This window comes from Neltuma alba, unplaced genomic scaffold, assembly GCF_004799145.2.
Source record: "Neltuma alba isolate B1F8T4 unplaced genomic scaffold, ASM479914v2 tig00013680_pilon, whole genome shotgun sequence".
In the NCBI taxonomy this organism is placed as follows: Eukaryota; Viridiplantae; Streptophyta; class Magnoliopsida; order Fabales; family Fabaceae; genus Neltuma; species Neltuma alba.
The window spans coordinates 81,162-105,139 of record NW_021637846.1 but is presented as its reverse complement, the minus strand read 5'-3'; the positions used below and the strand labels follow the sequence as shown (position 1 = coordinate 105,139).

The 23,978-nt window shown below is 36.7% G+C and overlaps 3 protein-coding genes across 4 annotated transcripts; 2 read left to right on the top strand and 1 right to left on the bottom strand.

The window, feature by feature from the left end:
• The first annotated feature begins 1,707 nt into the window (after positions 1-1,707).
• On the top strand, positions 1,708-5,104 carry LOC114738759 (U-box domain-containing protein 12). Its single transcript, XM_028926826.1, has 3 exons — positions 1,708-2,398; positions 2,886-3,869; positions 4,646-5,104. The coding sequence occupies exons 1-2, from the start codon at positions 1,797-1,799 to the stop codon at positions 3,814-3,816; spliced, it is 1,533 nt and encodes a 510-aa protein (XP_028782659.1). The 5' UTR covers positions 1,708-1,796; the 3' UTR covers positions 3,817-3,869; positions 4,646-5,104.
• Positions 5,105-8,998: 3,894 nt separating this feature from the next.
• Positions 8,999-13,262, bottom strand: LOC114738758 (stromal cell-derived factor 2-like protein). The gene is made up of 7 exons (XM_028926825.1): positions 13,144-13,262; positions 12,780-13,048; positions 11,872-12,018; positions 11,146-11,286; positions 10,023-10,072; positions 9,814-9,943; positions 8,999-9,302 (listed from the first exon to the last, which is right to left on the bottom strand). Exons 1-7 carry the CDS (start codon positions 13,148-13,150, stop codon positions 9,219-9,221), a joined length of 828 nt encoding a protein of 275 aa, XP_028782658.1. The 5' UTR covers positions 13,151-13,262; the 3' UTR covers positions 8,999-9,218.
• Positions 13,263-16,167: 2,905 nt separating this feature from the next.
• LOC114738757 (NADP-dependent glyceraldehyde-3-phosphate dehydrogenase) lies at positions 16,168-20,451 on the top strand. 2 transcript variants are annotated; one of them, XM_028926823.1, is made up of 9 exons: positions 16,168-16,455; positions 16,663-16,856; positions 17,082-17,210; positions 17,595-17,714; positions 17,853-17,989; positions 18,217-18,372; positions 18,595-18,973; positions 19,318-19,434; positions 19,712-20,451. In XM_028926823.1, exons 1-9 carry the CDS (start codon positions 16,311-16,313, stop codon positions 19,823-19,825), a joined length of 1,491 nt encoding a protein of 496 aa, XP_028782656.1. In that variant the 5' UTR covers positions 16,168-16,310; the 3' UTR covers positions 19,826-20,451. The 2 variants fall into 2 exon arrangements, with proteins under 2 accessions (XP_028782656.1, XP_028782657.1); XM_028926824.1 differs by having other exon boundaries at positions 16,390-16,455; positions 16,674-16,856.
• The last annotated feature ends 3,527 nt before the right edge of the window (positions 20,452-23,978 follow it).

The window sequence follows — 23,978 nt, the reverse complement described above, 5'->3', positions numbered from 1 at the left end:
TGGGTAAAATAGTAAATCAACACAAAAAAGTAGAGACAACTTGTAAGTGTCTCTTATATATAGGAACATGCCATAAGCATCAAATGTCTCTTATAATAAGGAACGGAGGGAGTAATGTTTAGAATCAAATTTCACACTTCAGTTAATTCTTCTAATGACCGAATTAGTAGCATACTTGTCATACTATTCTCCAGTTAACAACTTTTTAGCTTAGGTGTGTTATGGGCTCAGTAAATCAAGGAAAAAAACATTGAGATAAATTATTGAACCTTAAATGATAAATATGTCTAGTTAAAGACAAAAGAGGAATAATTAGAATTTCCATAATAAAAAGAAAACCAGATGCTCAAAATGCTCCCATATTGCCTGGCATGTTGTGAATCATCTACATAGAATCTAATTTTTTTAGGTGAAACAAGGGTATTTTCAAGTTATACTAAACTTGAAACTAAATTTTTTCAGGTCTGGAATGGTTAAGGATAACTCTCCTAATAAATATATTTTTCAGAATTTGAACTTATATTCTTTTTTTTATAGATGAGGCTGTTATCACCTTAATCAACAGGTCGGTTTACATTAAATCTAATTTGATAGAACATGAAAATGCACTACGCTGTTATTTGACACTAATTCAACTCAATTCTACCAATTTCTTTCAAACAAAATTAGTAGAATTAGATAATATTATTGATGAATTCCCCTTAGCCAATTCTCCTTGGGTCCCCATCCTACCGAACTAATTAAGTCAGGTGGCATGCTGCATGCACATGCCTTGACACATTCTCTTTTGGACTCGGAGGTCTCACCCAGCCCACCTACTGTGTACTCGCACCTCTATCATCACAATACAACCTCCAATCAAGTTCATTAGATTCCATAACATTCCGGGACCCACACTAGTAATAGCCCCCCCGAAACTTCCTCCTTCGGCAATTTAGTTGGGGCGCACTGTCACCATTTGTGTTATTATACGCACCCGATTTCCTCTCCTCACACAAAATAATCCACTGCTCATTCCCCAAAAATCAAAGGTGTGCAAGAGTTGCACCGACGTGGCTTCTTTTCTAAGCTACACAACTTCTACCTGCACTCCTGCTCTGTTTGTTTACCTCGTTATCACTAGTAGTATTTTGATGGGAGATTTAATACAAAAAAATAACTGTAAATCTTAAAAAGAAAAAAGAAAAAAAAGAAAACACGATGGGAAAAGCTATGAACAAGCATGGCCTTTATCTTATCAATATTTAGTACTGCCTCGTATTTTAATTATAAGACCCAATTAATTAATTTGGAGAGATTAAAGAACTTAATTAAGTTAGTTATTTATAATGAATAGGTGTTATTTTTTAAAAATATTCTTATTAATTAAGTTTGTTATCTAGAACTACTATTGTTAGAAGAATTATTTTTTTAAAAAATATAAATATGAGAGATAAAGTGAATTATAATCTTATATTTAGAATCAAAATAAAAACTAAACAAAATTTTATATTAAGAACATGAGCCAGTAATACTTTTAGTAAATTTACATAAATGAAAACAAGATGTTTATTTTCTTTTGAAAAATGACCGTGCTACATTAAAAAAAGGCAACCACACAAGGCTGCATACGGAGTAGAGTGCAATCAAAATGCATCCCATTCAGTTTACAGATTTGCGTGCGATTATAAATATGGCAAAATAGCCGAGAAACATAGAAACGTGGACTCCGCTGCCCTCTCCGTACTGAGCACTGTGTGAAAAAAAAGCGAGAATAATTAATAGAATGGCAATGTAGGCTGCCGGTGGGCCGGAAAATGGCAAAGTATCACCGGACCAACGTCGGATCTCTGGTTCTCGACCGTCACGATCCTACCAGGAATGCAACAGTCGGCTCTCACTGCCGCATATGGAATGCCTTGTCTGCTTCAACAATACGCCGCATCATTTTTGACGCTGTCAGCTGCGGTGGTGGCTCTCGGCATCACCGCCACCACCGTAATGACTTTGCCTCCACTCCGTCACCGGTTTCATCAGACTCCGGGAACTCTAAGGACAAGTCGCAGGAGCAGAAACAGAGTGCCTCCAAGTCTCAGCCGAAACCAAATGCGAAGTCGGAGAAATTATCAGATCTTCTGAATATAGCGGAGTCTGAAATTGACGCCGAAACGAAGAAGAAAGAAGAGGCATTGCAGGAGCTGAAGAGAATTGTGAAGGAGTTACAGGTTGAAGATTTGACAAAGCGGCAAATGGCTGCGGCTCGCGTGAGATTGCTCGCAAAGGAAGACTTGGAAGTTAGAGGAACACTTGCAATGCTTGGAGCGATTCCTCCCCTGGTCGGAATGCTTGATTTGGAGGACGTCAATTCTCAGATCTCTTCGCTCTATGCGTTACTCAATCTTGGAATCGGCAACGACGCGTGAGTTTCCGCTTCTAACTTTCTTCATCCATTATGTTTTCATTTGGTTGTTTGGTTAGTGCCATTTTGTCCTCTTTGTTTATTTAGGAATCATGTTAATATCTTCTTTCTCTTTCATGACGCACTCCTTTGATGATTGCCCTGCTTCTTCTCGAATGAACAGTGTTCACTTATCATGATTTTCAGCGTTGATTAAATTCTTCTGTGACTAATTTGTCTGTCATGTCTGTTTCGTTCATTAGTTTTTTCTCCATCCCTCCCTCGTGACTTCATTGATCACTCTGGTTTCCCTCATTTATTTTTGTTCTGCTATTTTAGTTTTATTCCAATAATTTTTTTATTAAGTACATTTTTGCTTAGCATTTTAATTTTCTGCTGTGTCTCCCTCGCCCTGCTTTGCTTGCATCAAATTTTGCCGTTTAATTTCAGGTGTTCACTTTTTACATCATACATATATAGATTTGATCCTTCCTCTATCCTTTCACAGAAATAAAGCAGCCATTGTCAAAATTGGTGCTGTTCACAAAATGCTAAAGCTCATTGAATCACCAACCGATCCAGATTCGTCCGTCTCTGAAGCAGTTGTTGCAAATTTCCTTGGCTTGAGTGCTTTGGATTCGAATAAACCAATAATTGGATCGTCGGGTGCGATTCCTTTCCTCTTTAGAACCCTGGAAAATTCACATAAAAAAACTAGCCCCCAGGCTAAGCAAGATGCTCTCCGAGCACTTTACAATCTATCAATCTTCCCAGCCAACATCTCATTCATATTGGAAACAGATCTGGTTCCGTTTCTGATAAACGCAATAGGAGACATGGAAGTAAGTGAAAGAATTCTGTCAATCCTAAGCAATTTGGTATCAACCCCTGAGGGCCGAAAAACTATCAGTGCCGTGCGCGATGCATTCTCCATCCTGGTTGATGTATTGAATTGGACAGATTCACCTGGATGCCAGGAAAAAGCATCTTATATTTTGATGATTATGGCACACAAAGCCTATGGTGACAGGCAGGCCATGATTGAGGCGGGTATTGCTTCGTCACTGCTTGAGTTGATGCTTCTGGGTACTGCGTTGGCACAGAAAAGGGCCTCGAGAATATTGGAATGCTTGAGGATAGACAAAGGGAAGCAGGTATCTAGGAGTTCTGGCGGAAACTTCAGTTCAACTGTATCTGCTCCCATATGCGGCTCTTCGTCATCTTGTACGGAGCCAGATGGAAGTGGAAAGGAGTGTTTGGAAGAGGAGGAAGGTATGATGAGTGACGAGAAGAAGGCAGTGAAGCAATTAGTCCAGCAGAGCTTGCAAAGCAACATGAGGAAAATTGTGAAAAGGGCCAACTTGCCTCAAGATTTCGTTCCATCCGAGCATTTTAAGGCACTCACTTCGGGATCGACTTCGAAAAGCCTGCCGTTTTGAAGTAACGGCCGCTGCTGAAGGCGAAGCCGAGATTGAAGAGAACGAATCACGGAGTCAGTCTTCCCATCATAATCTTATTGAATTTTTGGTTTGTTGCTTTTTGGTAGCGCTGATAATATAGCCATCGCCTGCCAAAATAGTGGTACATGATTTCTAATATATATTTTTAGTATTAGGTTTCTCTTCTGGTTGCATGATTGCATCACCCCGGTTGCTTGTTTGAGAAATCCTTCGAATTCGCCTTCCAAACCATAAAGAGGGATAATTACCAGGAATGAATGACATTCAAGGAGAAGGAGTGGTATGACATGCAATATTGGAAATTCTGAGGGTTTCTTCGGTCACTCTCTCATCCCTGCATTCAAGGAGTCACTTTCAAAACATTAGTACACTTTTGTCTCTTTGTTGGCCATATTAGTTTTAATATTTCTAACTAGACAGAGTGCCTGTGCATATATTGCAGAGAGGTGAGGCGAGCCGCCTTCATGGCCAGTGATAAAATGTTTTCTTAAAAGTTTAATTGCATATGTTGATAATGTTGGAAAGGGTGCCGGTCATTTTCATCTTCCATGAACATTGACTATTCACTGCAATTTTTTTTCCTTTTTGAGAATCTTTTGCTGGTGCTCTGGGTCAATTCCATGTGTTAATTTTTCTGACGGAATCTTCAGAATAGCCAAGTTAAATGTATTTTATTAGTCATTAGCTGCGAACACTGGGATTCTGAGCTGTTAAATTTATTTTTTTCAACGACGTCTTAGTTTACCCTCTGTATTTGTTTATGCCATGACCTAGTGTGTACTGAACTGGACTATTTTCTTATAATCAGACACAGATCTGAATGGAATGGTGGGATGAGAAATCGATCTGGCTGGATGGGAGAGCTGAGCTAGTCCTCGCAAATAAAATGCAATGGCATTTTGTCCCCACTATGTACATGTTTACGTATATGATGCTTGTGGTGGGGTACAGTCATTTGTAATGTTATCTTCTCCGTGGTGCTTTTAATTTTTGCTGACTTTTTTTTGATGTAAATATTCCCATGTTAATGTCGTGTTAGATTTTAAAGGTTCTTGTTACCTTTGGATCATATGCCATCGTACTGTTTATTTTCTCTGAAGAACAAGCATCTGCGGCGTAGAGGACAGGCTCCAAACACAAGTGTCTTACTGGGGCATAGGCATCAATTATTGGGGTTACAGTGATTTTCCTAGCTGGATGAGTGGATGAAAGTTGACAAGTTTTGTGATAGACAACGATGCAACGATTGTATTGCTCCCTTAGATCAGAAAAATCGTATCATGGTCCATGTTTAGATAAAATTTGTTGCTTTCAATCTTCGGATAATAAAGAGAATACGACTTTACATGGGTTTACTTCAATCACGTCATCAAGATAACCTTTTTAAGTAGTTCATTTTGAATGATTCTGTCAATTATACTACTTTCGGTATTTAATATCGATGAAGACCTAAGTTGTAGTTTAAAGTATAATATTTTGCCTTCAAATTTATATAATGTTCAAAATTTTCGGGCCCAAAAAATATGATGTTCAAATTTGATCAAGACACTTGATAATTTTGATTTACAAAGGATTTTTGAGCTTCTAATAATATGATTTACTGATGTTAAAATCGATTTATTTTAGATTTTTTTTTGAATTTATGGCCATGGTTATGTTTACTAATATATATTTAATATGTAGATTGTTCTCGAAATCAAATTATCATATTTGAATTGTTTAATGTCAAAATAGTTTACATGGTCCACGTTTTGAATTTATGGGCGATATTTTAGTTGAGCCATTCATGGGTTATGAATATTCTAGAAATTTTATATTTTAATTGGATGTTTTTCAATATAAAAAATAACAAAAACTATTCTTTCAAGAAGAATAACAACAAATGCTGGATTATATAGAAGACAGGGCAGGTTATGAGTCCCGTGCAATTGCATGCGATGGACCAACAAAGGCCATTTTAAGTGTGAAACTGACTCCCTGGAATTGGCTTACTCTCGACACTTAATAATCAACATACTTCTTCCCTTGTTTATTTTTCTGGCACTAACTAATATTGCAGCTAAGATACTCCTCTATGAACCCAAACTCATTATTTTACTGTGATCCATTTCCAAAATTCTTAGGGTGAACAGAGCTCTAAAACACTTGAAAACAGAATATTCTACCATTATGTATCCAACAATGGAGTAAATGTGAGATTTATTTCACCAATGAGGAAACAGAAACAATGCTGGTTTATGCCAACTATGCTATAATAAATGAAGAAAGCGAAGGTACAAAATTCAAAATGCATTTCTATAACATCTTCATTCAGTATGGTAATGATGTTACATAGGCAGGCTCAAAAGCCTGAAACCCTATTACTGTCACTTGAATCATTGAAGCTTGGCCTGCCTCTAGTCCTCCAAATTAAGTTCAGCCAACTCATAGAACTTCCTATACTGTCTAAACCGACTTGCCCACTCTGCTCACAACATGTATTCATTCCCACAAGTCATAATGCCTTCTTCTTTCCTTCGTATTTATGTTTGGAGCAGACATGGACGTGTAAAGTAGGAGTAATTCTTAGTTGTTGTCGTAGCAGAATGGGAAATGCAGAGCCAGTGGAACGTTTCAATTTCTCTGGTTTTGAATAAATGTCTGGGTTTGCCAAGTGGGGACTATGCAATGCTAATATTAAGGCCTCCGTTTTATCATGTAGTTTTCTTATTTATGAAGATAAATGCTGTTCAGCTAACTCATTATTAACTCATAAAGAGATAAACTGAGGCTTTCAACAACCACACTTGCTAAAATTAAAATTAGCATGGACCCTTCACCACCGGCATAGGCATGGCATTGGCTCTTTTTAATTGTAGGTCATGTGCATTTCTTTTAGTGCTGGTTCCCTCAGTTACCACAATTATTTTAACTCAATGATTAGCTCACTATATGTTGTGCAGATAATTCTGAATATTGGAAAGCAATAAAAAAGAAAAGACAACTTGTGATTTTTTTGGTCTGGCTTTATAAAATGTTATTCCTAGTTCCGAGTATCTCACATTAGATTAGGCACATAAAGTTAACCCTCCTGGTCTTTTCAAAAGAGGACCCTCGCAGAATAGAGACCCCACACCAGATGCTTCCCAACACCATGTGTCGTCAATTCATAAATACTATCCGTAGAGTGTATACAATGACTGATCTACCCCTGAACTTGTTACGTAATTACACAACCCCACGTTGCATCACAATCAAGGGATACAAGTTTTCTCTAACCAGTTCAAGACCGTTTAGCAAAATATAATGAACAGGAGATACAATAATTTCATGTTGTTCTTCAAGGAGGGGTTTACTTCCGTAAACTCTGGGTCCTATACTCTTAACTGGCAGATACAGAGGCAACTTTTATGAGGACAACAACTATGAAGCAGGGTGCAGTTGTTTAAACAGAGGACATCAGGTGGTTGGTTAGACATTTAGAATCCATGAAGGCGGGAAAGATTGACCCATTTGCACATTAACAAGTTATTTTTACAAAAAAGAAAAGAAAAGAAAAGCATTAATTCAAGTTTCTTGATGAAAATAGTTAAAGCAGCAGTCGGTGGCTATCGTTGTAGGTGCAGTTTCAAGTGTCTGTCATTAAAAAACAAAACACATGGTTGTGTGAATTTCTGAACTGACAAGAGGTGGTATTTGATCTCTGTGTGGGACTGTGGACCACAGCCCCAAAGGGCCTGCCTTAAACTAAAAAAAAAGAGAGAAGGGTTAGTAAGTTGAGGCCATGTTCTGAATGTTAGGAGGTTAACCATTCATGGATAAATTTATGCTAGACTGGAATTCAGTTGAGTTAAAATATTGAATGGTCCGAACTTGTTTGGTGATTGAAATAAATAAATAAGGACAAGTTTTCTGTCTGCCCCACCAGCATGCTCTAGAAACTGATGGATCTTTGATTCATTCATAAAGCATCTCGCAAGAAGACAGTCTAAACGTGGCACACTGTAAAAAGAGACACAATTGAGAATCAAAAGTGAGATTGGGAATTCACCAAAAAGAAAGAGGGTAGGGGGAGAGAGAGATTGAGAAAAACACTTGGCTCTAATAAATTAATACTCCCTTTGTTTCATTATATTTTCTTTTTGCGGGGATACATGTGGCGTAAAGCTCACATGAGAATGAAATTAAAGAGTGATAAAAAGAAGCATCGTCGAACTACAAGGCTGTAGCAGCGTGCTCCAAGAAGTCCAAGGGTCTCTCTTTTGTGCTTTAAGAGGAGACCCATTGCCATTGGCATTATATAATAGATGATGTTTGATAATCTCAGTGTTTGCACGTAAATCAAAAAAGGTGGATCATGGTTGTTCACCAAAAAGTTTTATATAGGGAATACTTGCCGTTTCTCTCATATACTTGCTCAGCCTTCTATAGGAAATACGTTTTTTCTAATTAGAGTAGTAGGCATTAACAGACCGACGTTATAGACAAGATCAAACCCATGATCTCTCATTTATGAAGGAGCTTTATAGAGAATTATGAATCCAACGAGTAAACTACCAAACCCAAAAAAACCTGAGGACTTGGCTCCGCTCTTGGGAGTTCTTTTTTTTTTAGGTTACAACAAGACGGGATTGAACCCGCAACACACGCACGCCACTCGGCCAAACGGCCAGTGGCCGCTCTTGGGAGTTCTGATCCTTCATAAAGTCTTGGCCGGTTGTTTTTCTTTTAATCAATACCAATCCTGATGACGCAAACAACTAAATGGAATTAAGCAAAGTAAACAAGCATCACGAGCGTAGAATCATCTATGTTATGACACACTAACACAAATTAATTAGCCACATCCATTATGTTCACTCTTTTTTTTTCCGGTCAAATTTATACGCGGGTGCGTGGAGAGTATCGACGAGAACACAAAACCAAACGAATTAAACAACACACCAACTGCCCCATGATGGATAAAATGGTTAGACACTTCTCATAAAAGCGCAAGTAAACCCATATAAAAATTGCTACTAATATTAATGAGCACAGCGTTTTAACAAAATAATAGATAAATCGTATTACCTCCAGTTCTGGTTACGACGCAAACAATTAAGTTTGTTTGTTTTCTTTTTTTTGTTTTGGGAAAAGCTTGTTAAAGTTTTTAAAATTATATGTAGATATTAAATTCACAAAATTAAAGCTGATGAACAGTTACTAAAAAAAGTGTAAAACTGCTCATGGCACATGTATTCTTCATTCAAAAGGCAAACGCCTGCCCTATGTATTACTTGTCCGACAGAGTACGCTAAACCCCTAAAATCAAAAAAATGTGCCGCACTCGTTTCTACATGCTACCAAGTATTGATACTAATTGCATAACAATGAGAGTATTGTTATGGTGATGGTGATCAACTTCATTTGCTTTCAGTAACCGGAAGGTACACGCCTTCTGCTGCCAGCCACACGTTATCAGCACGCTTTTCCCGGACACCACAGACCTGCATGATTCAACATACAGTAAATGCACAAAATCAATGACCCACTTCAAAAAGTTAATACACAGTATCACCCCCAAGAAAAAGCACCAAATAAAACTGAAGCTCAGTACAGAAATTACAAAATGCCTCTACCCACCTAAATGGCTAAATCTGCAGATTAAAAATAAATGTGGAATCACTACACAAATAGTTTGTACCATATGAAAAAGCAAAATTTCATCTAACTTGAGTAGGGACAATCTTAGCTATTTTTGTCAATACATTTTACTCCCAAGCAACTAACATTTATACCCGTGATCAGACAGCCAAAACCTGGCAAAGTATAGGTTGGAAGGGCCTATGAAACCCGGAAGTGTGAAAACAGGAAAATCCCAAGTTTTCCAGAGAATACAAGACACAATTTGCTTAACTGTATCTACATCTTCAATCTGTCGTTGAATGAAAGAGATTCCAGTTCTTAACACACAAACACACACACAAAAAGATTCCCAATTTATAATTCCTTTCTTACCTCCTGCTGTCCCCCAGCAATCCGAGAGTATTTCTTATCATGACTGTGCAAATAACCTCCAGTGTCGACATGCTGAAGTCGAATCCTCTGGTCTTGCTTCCAAGTCTTTCCACTTCCCTCTATTAGTAGCCTAATGAGAATCAAATGATATAAGGCCCCTTGAATAATTTCATAAGTAAGTAACTTCGTAATATTTTCTCGTGGCTCACCTCCAATAGTCCCGTGTGTCAGATTCAGAGTCTCCTCCAAAGCAACTCACCTATTTTTGATTTAAGTGAATCAATTCAGATATCTAAAATTGTCTTTGCCATGGCAAAAAAATGATTATCTTAGAATCAGAACCTCAATAGCAACCTCTTTACATACGAAAAGAACAACAAAAAATTAAAGCTTTGCAACTTTTCAACTTAAGGCACCCTACTTCAAGAATGTTAGTGGTGCCAATATTCTCTTATGTGTCCTTTGGAGGCCAATAAACACTATAAAAAATAACTTACAACTGAAGGCAAATAACAATAGTATTGTATCTAGCGACAGAAAACAAAGCAACAATCGAAATCACACGAATAAATGCATATAAAAAGGTTCTCTTGACCATATTTAGGGCAGCCACCTAGTATGCTCAACAATACCAGATGTTTGACGGTTAAGGAAACTGTCTAGGAAATGAATGTGGGGCAGATGAGAGTCATTGACATTGACATGTAACATGATACTGCAGGAATTGCAAAATGCAATACATAATGTCCAAAAATATGAGAATGGTACTATTGAATGAAAATAAAAAGGATTCCTCATGGATAGTTTGTTTACAACATAGATCTGGGCATTAAAAATGCAAATGGAACTGAAAGCCAATTCAAAGATCTCAATTGTATTAAAGTTATGTTTGCAAATGCTATGGATCTGAACTTATTTTTTAAACTTCATTCCAGTAGAATTTCATACAAAACAATGCAAGAAAGAAGTGGTTTGTTTTTCATAAACCCATGTTATGTGTTGGGAAAATCATTCAAAAGAAGAGCTTTTCACAGTCAAATTACTAGAAAGAGCATATATTTAAGAAAGCATGGGAAAAAATAAGAGGTATTTAAATTGTCTTCCATAAACGGCAAATGCAGTGCTGTACCAACTTTTGACCCCAAAAGAAAAAGTGTTTTAGAGGCCAGAACAGATGGTGAAATTCAGAGCCCTCATCTCACAATCATATATAAGGCAAATCTCTTCTCACATAACTTCTCTAGCCTATGAAAGTACAGCGGGAAGCATTAAAGTAAATCATCATCAAATCCTAGAGCTCCTAATACTGAACAACAAAGAACTTCAATCTACCTCAAGATTGCCACTAATTGGGGATGCGTGCAGATGGCTGTGCAGCCACCTCCTTGTCCTCATATGCTGCAATCTAATGATTGTTCCACTTTTAATTGTGTCGCCTTGTTTGGCAGAAGTTCCAGGCTGAGGTCTAACGACCTGCAAAAGGATGCACCTTGCAAAATTGTAAGAAGTCATAACAAGAACAATATAAATAATTCTGTCAATGTCAAGTACACCAACAGAGAAAATTATTCGCTCTTTATGATTAGTGATTACATTAAAAACTAAAAATTTAAGTATAATCTTGTTTATGCACAGCAAGTGTTTGCACCGTAAAGGTGACAGTTTGTATAAGCAGCGACAGTTGAAAATAACACTTTATAAAATTTGATTACTAATTACTAATTCAAAACCAAGACACGAGACAGAGCAAACGTGATGTGGCATCGTTTTAGGAACTTGTCAAAACGAAGCTGCTCCACTTTTGGTAGGAACAATGCTTTTTCTTTCGTCTCATACAAAATCAAACATAAGACAAAGACACGAAGTAGAAGCCAATAGTGAATGTGAATGGCATCACCAAACACAACTATTGTATGATTTAGGTGTCGGAGAATGAGTATTTCCATTTTCAAAAACTCAATAGCAAAGAGCAATGCAGATATGAAACATAACATGTATACTTTCAAAACAGAAAAGGGAAGCTTGAGAAAAACAATAAGGCCATAGATAAGAACTTACCCAGTAACTATTACCATCGTCAACACCTTGAAAACCGGTAACTGATTGTTGTCCACTGCCAGAACCATATGGTACGTCATGAGAATGCAACCGAAATTTGCTCCTCTCATGCATCAGCTTCAAAACTGTCCCATAAGTAATTTGCACCTAAATGTGACCCAGCGGCAAAATTATCAGTTCTGAATTAAACAACAGTCAGGTGGACAGATTATATAAGAATATATGACACATGCGCTCGGATTTTGCATCGGGGAAAATAAAATGAAAAATAATAAACTAGAAAAGCCACATCAAGTCATAAAGTTTTGAGGCACTGGTCCTTTATACAAGAAATGCCGAAAGGCAAAACAATTCTTCCTGCTGCATTAAATTTAAAACTTAACATCGCATTTCATTCAGCAGATGAGAAAGCTGAATAATATGTTCTATCACTAGGATGCACGATCACCATTCTCAAACTCTATCTTCAACTTGTTAGCAAAGAAATGATTGAAGTAGTTCGACGAATCATTTATTGTTTCCATCAAACAGTAAGTATACGATCTCTTCCACTCAAAAATAATAATAATAATAAGGGGGTGTTTGGATAAGATCAAAACCATGGTTTCAGAAGTGCTTTTACGGTATACGATGGTTTCAGAAGTGCTTTTACAGTATACGAAGCAAATATGTGGAGGAGACTGTCTCAATTTGTAAAAAAGTGCTTCTGAAAAGTGATTTTAAAGGCATCCAAACACCCCCTAAGTATACGATCTCCATTCGCACTTATACAAAATTTATCTTTTGATCTCCCATTATCAAAAAAATAAAAAATAGAAGAATGTTCACCATCGATCACACAGGCACAGCCCATAAGAGAAACGTAAGCTTGCAAGCAACAAAGGGACAGCAAAATCCAAAGATTATACCTCGACGCCTTCAGAGGAAGCTGCTGATGCCGTGGAAGAAGGACCGTTGTCTGAATCAAGGCTGAGGAAGAGGAAAAGGGCAAGGGCGAAAAATCCGAGAGCCATGACGAAGAGCAATACGATGAACCAATTCTGCTGCCAGAAGGGAAATTCAGATTCGGAGGACCTCCTACTTTCCCTGTAAACAATCCGGCTTGTTCCGGAGCTTGGCGTAGACGAAGAGGATGATGAAGAAGAAGAAGGCTTTCTTCGAGATAGGTTCTCTGACCCTGTGGAAGCCACCGTGCGACCCGACTTACTATCCAGATCGGAACCAAGAGAGAGAAAGAAAGCTTACTGCTCAAAAAGAAGAAGAATGCTCAACTCGTCATAAAATGGATACGATGGATTGTGCCGCTGGGCCTCCGATGAATTTCCAGGAGGTAAAAATTCGTGTTTGTATAGGCTTCCAATTCCAACTTCCTGCTCCGGTTCGCATTTCCCAGAAAGAGATGCGGAGTGAAGGAGACGCTGGAAAATTGGGGACACGTTAAGTGACACATTTTAAGCCAATAGTGGAGGAACACATGGCCTTGTTAGTGACGTGGAAGTTTTTAAGTGGATGAAAAGCAAAACATGGACTTCGGGTCAGTTCTCTTTTTGGGTTCATACAAAAATGCTTGGAATGGGCCAAACTAGAAGGCCTGGTTCAAAATTTTCTGGGCCTCCAGGAGACGGTGATTCCCTTGGGCGTTGTCAGCGGTTACTTCGGCGCATTCTATGAGCCACTTCACTTTTTGGGCCATCTAACGCGCTTGTTCCTGTAGAAATTAATACTCGTACTTTCTATAATTTAAATAGGTTTGCTACATTCTCTCTCACCAAAAAGAGGGGGTTTGATCGTGGGGAGTACTATTTTGCTGTGGCTCCAGCTGCGGCACTAGAGGAGGCGTCTACAAAACGTAGTGAAGTTGGGAGAATCCTACCTGTGAGGTCAAAAAAAAATGCTTGCTTGTCAGGCTCCCGTACCCATTGGGACAGGCCCCAGTGGATCAAGCGTTAGGTGCTCTATCATTGAATCGTGGGTGAGCCCAACCCCTTTCCTAAAATTTGTCAAAAAAAAAAGGTTTGCTACATTTGTTGGGCCCAATAATATTTGAATCTGGCCCAATCAAATAGCCCTGGAAAAATATGGCTCCACCAGCTCACCTTGCATTTATATATTGTTCTTAGTCTTAAATATAAGATCTAGTTGGTAACTAATACAATTTGCACTATTTGCACTACAGATTAATTTTATATGTATGTAGGATTTATGATGCATAGTGTTTTGCTCCTCATTGAACTATAAAGACCAATTACTCCCATGGGTTAAAATTTAAAAATGTGTGTCCAAATCCGCTGGGTCATCTAAATTAACACTAAACATTTTCTTGAATCTTACCAAAACATAAAATAAATCTTATTTAATCATGTGACTGTGTATTTGACCCTGAATATAATGAGTGTGCAGTTTCATTTTGATCACACGAAGAATAGAAATTATTTTTTTTAAAAAAAATGTGCCTAAATATCTGTGGCTCCTTTTCCAGAGTGCTAAGGACCCATTTGGTTGAATTGCATTGTAGGTCTGTGATAGTAATCCAATGGTAATTTAAATTTTATTATCATGATGTATGTGTTTGGTTGGATTTTTAATGGTGCAATGGTAATAATGATTGCATAAAATTTGGTAATAAGGATTCATAGACTCTCCCCATTAAATCCTTATTATTGTCCTTCACCATCACCTCACACCAAAAATACCCTTTAGTGTGTTATTTCATCCTCATCGCCTTTCCTTCGTCTTCTGTCCAAATCCACCCTCTCATTAACACCGCCACTGCTGGTAACACCTCTTCCTCCACCCAACCTCCTATCTTGCTAAAATCAAAACCCTCAACCTAAATTGGACACTCTTGCTTCATCATCGAACTGCCATTCCCTTCCCTGAATGATCCATGAGGAGCAACAATCTACCGTAACTAATCAAAATATCGAGTTCGACAATGATTGTGAGTGCTGTAAATGACTTTCAAAGAGCAACAGTCACCTTGCCTGCAATTTTTTTTTCAACCCTTGCCATCCCAAAATGCAAATTTGTGAATTCATTTGCTCTAAATGACACAGCCACTTACTGTTAAAGAGTCAATGCAAGGTCGAAGAATGATTCCGTTTTGATCTTCGACGAGACCTATGTGTGGGTGGACCATGCTCTTTGATCTATCTATATCTACGTGGGTTGAAAGATATGGTTCATTGCTCCATAAATGTCTCATTTTCTCCTGCGCTTTGAAAATGTTCTTAATGGATTTTTTTTTCTGTGATTTATCTTTTGTTTGATCTATTCTCAAATCGTGTTAATTTATTTGTGTTGGTTTTGATTTTCTGCTGATTTGAAGTTACCATTTTCAGAGAGAAAGGAGAATGACGACTCGGAGAGAAGGGGAGGCCATTTTTTTTTTTGGTTGGATGGGGCTATTTTGGTCTTATACTTTTATACCTATTGAATTAAGAGGGTGTTTGGATAGAAACCAAGCCATAGTTTCAAAAGTGCTTTTACGGTTTACGAAGTAAATATATGAAGGAATTTGTCTTGTTTTACGAAAAAATGCTTCTGAAACCATGGTTTGGAGGTTGCCAAACACCCCCTAAATATAAAACTACTCATTCATAATTAACGTACCAAACAGACTTGTGGTAATAAATATTACTCCTCATATTCTTAATATAAGATTTATTTAACTAATTTGGTTAGATTAAGAAAATTAGGTAAGTTAGTTAATTATAAAAAATATGTCATATTTTTCCTAAAACACCATAATCATCTTTCTTAATATCTTTCCCCCTTTTCTACTTGATTATGACTGAGAGAGTATATATAGAGGTAATTTATGAAAAATTGATAAATATAAAAAATAAGTATTATATTTAAGATTAAAATCAACTCAATAATCAGGTCTTATATTAAAGACGGAAGGAGTACATTGCATCGCATGGCATCTGATTGCATTGCATTATCAAACTGGTATGTAATTGAACCAAATGGGTCCTAAATCATGGAACCCTCATGTGCACGCGAAGTTTGCCATGAACTAACGTGCCAAACAGGCGCCTTCATCAAGAGAGCGGGCTAAACAGCCTCCTGTTTTACATTTTCTATTGGCGGATACATGCACCTCATGCATTTGTAAGGTCCGTAATGATTTCGACTGCAAAGAATTCGGCTATTATTAAAATGATCACAAATCTTGTTTGTACTGTAAGTTGTAAGAATTGTTTCCATTTTTTAAAAAATAAATAAATTAAAGATAAAAGCCCGAACGAGCATCGAATCCCGGTTATACTGCGACTATCTGTAGCAAGAAGAATCCAGTCTTCCCCTCATTTGGCACCTTCTGGGAATCTCAGCCAATACACTCAAGTTTCAACTCTGCACAGGGATTCAGACGTCAACCTTCATTTCCACCTCTTGATCGACCTTACACCAAAGCTCAATCAACTTGCTCCATCATGGCGGGAACGACAGCTTTTGCCGAGATCATAGACGGTGATATTTTCAAGTACTATGCTGATGGCCGGTGGAAGAAATCCTCATCGGGAAAATCTGTTCCGATCATCAATCCCACTACTAGGAAGACACACTTCAAGGTTCAAGGTTCTATTTGTCACCCTCACTCTTTAGTCTGTACATAGTCTCAGTCTTTTTTCCTTGATCTTCGAAGTATCGATTTTTTCCTGATCTAATCTATTTCAATTCCTGAAGAGTTAGCTTTTTTACTGTTTTTACTAATTTTCATTTTTTAAGCTTTTTTTTGCATATAGCTATTATAATAGTAGCTAGCTCTGATCGAAATTCAAACAGCGTGCACACAGGAAGAGGTCGACCAGATGATAGAATCCGCAAAGACAGCACAAAAATCGTGGGCGAAGACACCACTGTGGAAAAGAGCAGAGTTGCTTCATAGGGCAGCCGCTATACTGAAGGAGCATAAAGCACCCATAGCCGAGTGTCTCGTCAAAGAGATTGCAAAGCCAGCTAAAGACGCCGTCACTGAAGTATGTAGAATTAAAAGATTTCACTAAATGCATCATTATTTGACGTCTTGTTTTGGATATTTTCTTCGTGGCATTGAAAGTATTAGGTATAGTGGCATTTTGGAAAGTATTGATTGGATTGTAAAGAGCGAAGAAGGTTACTGGTTGATTTTATGTATTGCGTGCTTTTAAGATGTGGGGACTAATTATACATATTTTATAAACTAGGCTTTGCTTTTGATGTAGGTTGTTAGATCAGGTGATTTGGTGTCTTATTGTGCTGAGGAAGGGGTGAGAATTCTTGGAGAAGGGAAATTTCTCGTTTCTGATAGTTTTCCAGGCAATGAAAGGACCAAATACTGTCTCACTTCCAAGGTAATGGACCTGCTCCTTTCGGGTGGTTCACACCTCTCTAGATCCGTGGGACTCAAAAACGTAGAATTTTTTTTTTATTTTTTTATTTGGCCTGAAAAACACGTAGTATTCGGTGTTATATGTTTGTCTATCTACAGCTTTTCATTGTAGACTCAAAGGCTTGCTTACTGTTAGTTTCTCGATTGCTGTCCTGCAATTTTACACGGCAATCGGAGTTTAATGAAACAATTGCATGGTATTAAAATGACGGCTGTAATCAGAATTTGATCTTCTACTTAGTCTAACTTATTATAACTTCCTTCAACCATATCTCTCTATGGCATATGCTTATGCTTGTGATTGTAAATAATTTGTTCTTTTGGATAATTGATTTGCTGTATGCAGATTCCACTAGGGGTTGTTTTAGCGATTCCACCATTTAACTATCCTGTCAATCTCGCTGTTTCAAAAATTGGTCCTGCACTTATTGCTGGAAACTCCCTTGTGCTTAAACCACCAACTCAGGTATGCCACTGTACATGGAGCCCGGCACAATCTCATACTAGTTATTTCACAAATCAGTTGCATATTTTTCTTAAGTGGATCTCCAGATGTATTTTATAAGTTCGACAAGTTGCCTAACCCCATGTCTATACCTTTTAGGGTGCCGTTGCTGCTCTTCACATGGTGCATTGCCTTCATTTGGCGGGTTTTCCCAAGGGTGTCATTAGCTGTGTGACAGGAAAGGGTTCTGAGATAGGTGACTTTCTTACAATGCATCCAGGGGTGAACTGCATAAGGTAACTCTTTAGTCGTCTCATGGTTAAGGAGCTTACCTATTGTGAATGGTTGTGTCCTTTTTAGTTTTTAATCTGATGATTCATGAGATATCTTACTAGCAAATGTGGTTTCAACAGAAGTTTAGGCACCTTAAACCGTCATGAGCACATTTGCATCTGCTAAATATGTTTTGGATGTCATTGCAAGAGTTATATTTTGCCACATCCTAATTCACATTAATCTACAGTTTCACTGGTGGAGACACTGGAATTGCAATCTCAAAGAAGGCAGGAATGATTCCTCTTCAAATGGAGCTGGGGGGAAAAGACGCATGCATTGTTCTTGAAGATGCTGATTTGGATTTGGCAGCTGCTAACATTGTAAAAGGAGGCTTCTCTTACAGGTGAGGAGTGCGTAGAACTTCCGAAAAAAAACAATATAGATTTTTAAGAAATTTTGAAAGGCAAAACATTACTTGATTTCTCTTGATGTTTGTATAAGATTTCACATTTGATGATGGGATTTTTATTGTATGATGCAATTTTCTTATTTCGGCTGCATTGGATTTGGCTCCCATGACATAAATGTTCCTAACTCATGTTCTGAAACAAAAAATATATGTCAGTGGCCAAAGATGCACTGCTGTAAAGGTTGTTTTGGTCATGGAATCCGTTGCGAACACTCTGGTTGAGAAAGTCAATGCCAAAGTTGCAAAATTAACTGTTGGGTCTCCTGAGGATAACTGTGATATCACCCCAGTTGTCACAGAGTCCTCTGCTAACTTTATTGAAGGGTTAGTAATGGACGCTAAGCAGAAAGGAGCAACATTCTATCAGGAGTACAGAAGGGAAGGGAATCTCATATGGCCTTTGCTGTTGGATAATGTTCGTCCAGATATGAGGATAGCATGGGAGGAGCCATTTGGTCCAGTTGTGCCAGTTGTCAGAATAAGTTCTGTCGATGAAGGAATCAACCATTGTAATGCTAGCAATTTTGGCCTTCAGGTAGAGTATGTTAAAAGTATATGCGAACGTATATTATTTTTAGTCATTGATTTTGAAAATAAGACTAGGGGATAAGAGGGGCTCTTTCGCAAGAAAGAGTTGAAATTTTTTGTTTCCTTATTATTTGCAAGTTCCCTTTTTGTCCGTTATCTTGTTAGACCTGAACTCTGAGGATTCCTCGCTTGTGATTTGATGAGTTCTCGACAATTTGAGAGAACTCAGAAGTAAGATGTCCTTGTGATTTGCTGCCTGTATCTTCAGTTCCTTGTTCCTTAACCATCAAAGTGACATATATGCTACGATGCATTTTTCTTTCCCTCACTGCTTCTGTCGGTCCAACGCAGGGCTGTGTCTTCACAAGAGACATAAACAAAGCAATATTGATAAGTGATGCAATGGAGACAGGAACAGTTCAAATTAATTCAGCACCAGCTCGGGGACCAGATCATTTTCCTTTTCAGGTGCAGTGTTTTCATTCATCTTGCCAAAATTGTCATCAGTTCTATAGATTGTAGTCATAATTATAAAGTATATCTCGATCGGAAACACTTTCAGAGGTTTCTCAACAAGCACCATTTTTGGATACCCAAGTCATCCATTAAATTATCAATAGATCATATGCGCATCCTGTAACAAAAACAAAAAAGGCCACGCAGAGTCGGCAGCATTTTTTGTCTCCATAATATTGGATCACTTCTCTATTCACCATCTCGACATGCAAATAATGATTTGTGGCAGGGTCTGAAGGACAGTGGAATTGGTTCGCAAGGAATCAGTAACAGCATTAACATGATGACTAAGATTAAGAGTACGGTGATCAACTTGCCTACCTCTTCTTATGCCATGGGATAAAATGCCTACCCCAGGAATGCTATTATCAACTTATCACCAGGGGAGGGGTGCTTTGCTTGGTCTTGTGGCCGTGTTTGACGAGTTTGCTTGCATTTATAGCTGCCTGAGACGTGGGTCTCTAGACGGAGAATTTTTGCTTCGTGTTGTACATCGATAGAAGATGAAAGAATCATGAAACTACGGCCCTTCGCGTGGAGTTGACTGGGGGTTCATCGTATACAATAATCCGGACGGTGGTTTTCATCTGTTTCGTCGTATAGGAATGTGATACTGCCACTGGACTCGTTCTATGGCACGGCCTGTAATTTGTGGACCAGACAAGGTTGGCAAGGAGAGTTTCCCACTTGACTTCTCTCTTCTGGCGATTTTTTGTGTGGGATTATGGTATTTTCCGTACACGTCGGGCACCCTTTTAATGCTAGTTTGACACGCAATTAGTTTATTATTATAATCGTTATAATAATAGACTAATTGTGTGTCAAATTGGTTTTGTGAGCAAGAAATTATATGTTTAATGCTTTATTATTATTTTTTTCCCTTCAATAGAGTCGATTTGACTTTATCCTTATGACACTTTTAAGATGGAAAATTTTAATTTACAAAGAATCCGTTGAAATTATTAAAAAGGGTATGGTCTTTGATGGAGACATTTTTATTTTAATTCAATAATGCAAGTGAACGTAAAGATATGTATATAGAACCAGTTTTAATCCTTATCACATTGGAAAGTATTTTGAGCTCATCATATCTAGATTATTCAAATGTTATTTGAATGGTTCAGATTTTAAATTTTTGATTAATTACTTTTAAATATAAGAAATTATTTTTTGAAAAAAATGATAGTTAATAGGTGATCTTTATTTTATATTCTATACCTATTAAAATAATTATTTTAAATAAATAAATAAAAATTAAATCTGAATCATCCAATTCATCTATAACTGGTTCCGTATGTATTTATGCTGGACTTACTAGTTTATACAAACAATGTACTTCACTTCAAATTTCATACTGTAGACGGATACGATTGGAATATCATGTTGTATTCATCACGAGAGACATATCCACGTAAGAGAGAGGAGCTTTTGCTTTAAATAAAGGTGTAAACTATAATTTTTTATTTTTTATTTTTAGCAAACGGTGCAAGCTACAATCTATCTACTACAATAAACCTTCTAAAAGTCCTAGCACATATGTAACATGGAACTCACGTCGTAATTTTGAATAACATTATAGAAAGACTAGGTGGCGACCATTTAAAATGATTAACTTCTTCACTAGACATGTACTTTTTGGCCCCGCTTGCCTTTCTTATTATGCATATTACCATTTATGTCAAGTTAGATCAGTTACGGTTGAATTTGTTTCATTAAATACTACTTCCGATCTTTAATATAAAATCTTGTTTGACTTTTATTTTGATCCTAAATATAAGACCAATCCACTTTGTTTCTCATATTTATATATTTTTTTCCAAAGTAACCATTCTAACAATGATAGTTCTAATCAATACATTTGATTAGCAAAGATATTTTAGGAAAGACAACACCTATTTAGGACAAATAACTAACTCAACTTATTTTTTAATCTCCTCAAATTAATTAACTGGCTCTTATAATTAGAATCGGAAGTAGTAACTTAAAATTAATATAGTGGTCCAGTTACAAGTATTCCTTTATCAAGACGGAGAGTCATTTTATAAATGAGATACGATGAACAATACATTTTTTCATATCATATTAATTTTATTTTTTATTTAAAAATAATTCCTCTCATTTCTTGTCAACAGCCAACGTTAATATCAAGGGTATCAAATTCAATTTCAAAGGACCGCATCATAAGCGGGCTAAGACACACCTAAGCTTTTTTCGGATGCCGCGCGCTTTTCTCCTGCACTGTGCAAAAACCAAAATTGCAGATCTGCCCTCCCCTTTTTTAACTTTATTGTGCGTGATTGCACATTTTTTTGCACTTTTCTGCGTCAGTCTTAATTGTCCCCGCTTTATCTCTTTCTCGGTGTGCCTTTTTTCTTCGTTTGTTTTGTCTTCTCTAAGGCGAAGTCAACTAAGGGTATGTTTGGATTGCAGTTCCAAACTGTAGTTGTGCCTTGAAATCTGTGAAACTGAGGTTGCAAACTGAGTTGGACCAAAACTGTTGTTTGGCTGGGCTAACTTTTCCAACCAACTTCTAGCTTTCAACCTCAGTTAGACTCAACGGAGAAAAATCTAACTTTTCAAACTGTAGTTCAAACGGTGATTACTAAAAATGAGCATCCCAGATTTACCCTCACATTTTTCTCTCTGCCTCATCTCCTTCGTTAGCATAATAAGTTTTTATTTAGACCAAATAAATTTTAATTTATATTCATGTTTGTCTATTATGTATATTTAATTAATTATCTACAATGTTTTCAACTTTTTCTTCATAACAAATATTTTTATTTCATAATTCACAATTAAACTATTTATATTTTATCATAATAATTTTTATGTTTTTAACCTATTATCACATTAAAAACATAAAAAATTAAAAACTACTATTTAATAAAGTTCATGCCCTTTTTAGTCATTTTACAACTAAACTAACTTTTTCATTCATCATCCAAACAACTTTTAGCTTTTTTAACTGATTTTTCAAAAGCACCTATCCAAACATACTCTAACTGACTTTTACTCTAACTTCAGTTATAAAAGTCAGTTGAGTTAGAAGTCAGTTTTGCCCAACGTCAATCCAAACATACCCTAAAACGCCAACAGAAAACATTAATAAGAGTTCAACACTCTATGGTATCATTTGGCACGAAACATTAGAAATAAGAAATTGAGATGGAATTAAAATTGAGAAAATAGTGTTTAACATGAAAAATTACTTGTTATATAAGATTAGAAAAACCGATATATATGGGATCAGAGAATATTATAGGGAAAGTGGTATTCTCTAATCCTACTTTCACAGGTTTACTTAATCCCATATAACAAGTAATTATTTATAATAAATAATTTTTAATATTTTTTCAATTGCAATCATTATTCCTATCTCTTATTTTTAATACTCAGTATCAAACGGACTTATCTGATTAGGTATTTTTAATACATAAACAGTGGTTATGAGATTAATAACCTTAAATCAGCGACGTAGAAAGAAGACAGTATCTAGAATAAAAAATATTAATATTTGTCTGGAGGTACCCCCAAGCCAGGAAGACTAGCCGCTGACTTCTTTTTTTTTATTGTAACGCTAAAAATTTATGCTTGTTGGGTTTCGGAAGTCGCGGGCAAAATGGCATTTTTTTTTGCCTTTATAGTGATTTAAATACAGAAATTTTTTTACACATATATATGACTCACATGAAAAATATTATTATCTCCACGCATCAGACGTTTTTGTGTCAACCAAAAGGCCAACACAAATATCTTAATAATTTACCTATTTTTTACGGTGAACAGGAATTTACTTATTTTGTATAAGACACTGAGCATGTTTGATAACAGATAGTTTTATTTTAAAGCGTGATTTTTTTTTGTTGCCTTCTTTCAAGTGTGGCTAAGATCAACGGAAGCGGATGCAGTGCTTATTTGGTGAATTTTACAATTATCTTTAAAAGAGTTGTGTTTTGCCGGACATTATTATCATGTATTTGTTTCGTATAATGTAAGATCATTTGAAATAAGTTAATTCAAATGTGAAAGTAAAGGGAAGCTAAGCAGGACACTTGTAGGAAATTACTCCTCCGGTCTTAATTATAAGACCCAATTGACTTATTTGAAGAGATTAAGGAAGTAAGTTAAGTTGGTTATTTATAATAAATAAGTGTTGTCATTCATAAAATATCCTTGCTAATTAAGTATATTGGTTAAAACTATCATTATTAGAAGGATTATCTTGGAAAAAAATGCATAAATATAAGAGACAAAATGGATTGGGTCTCATAATTAGGATCAAATAAAAAGTCAAATTAAGTCTTATAATAAAGACCGGAGGAGTAGCATATTTTCGATTTTGAAAGATTCTTGCATTTCCAGTGGAAGGATAATGTTAAGAAAGTCGAGAACTATTCTGGTTGGAAAATTAAAAGTCAAGAACTATCACATGCGAGTGCGTCTGTCGAGGGGTATTAAAAAAAAAAAAAAAAAGGCCAGTTATCACGTGTTAT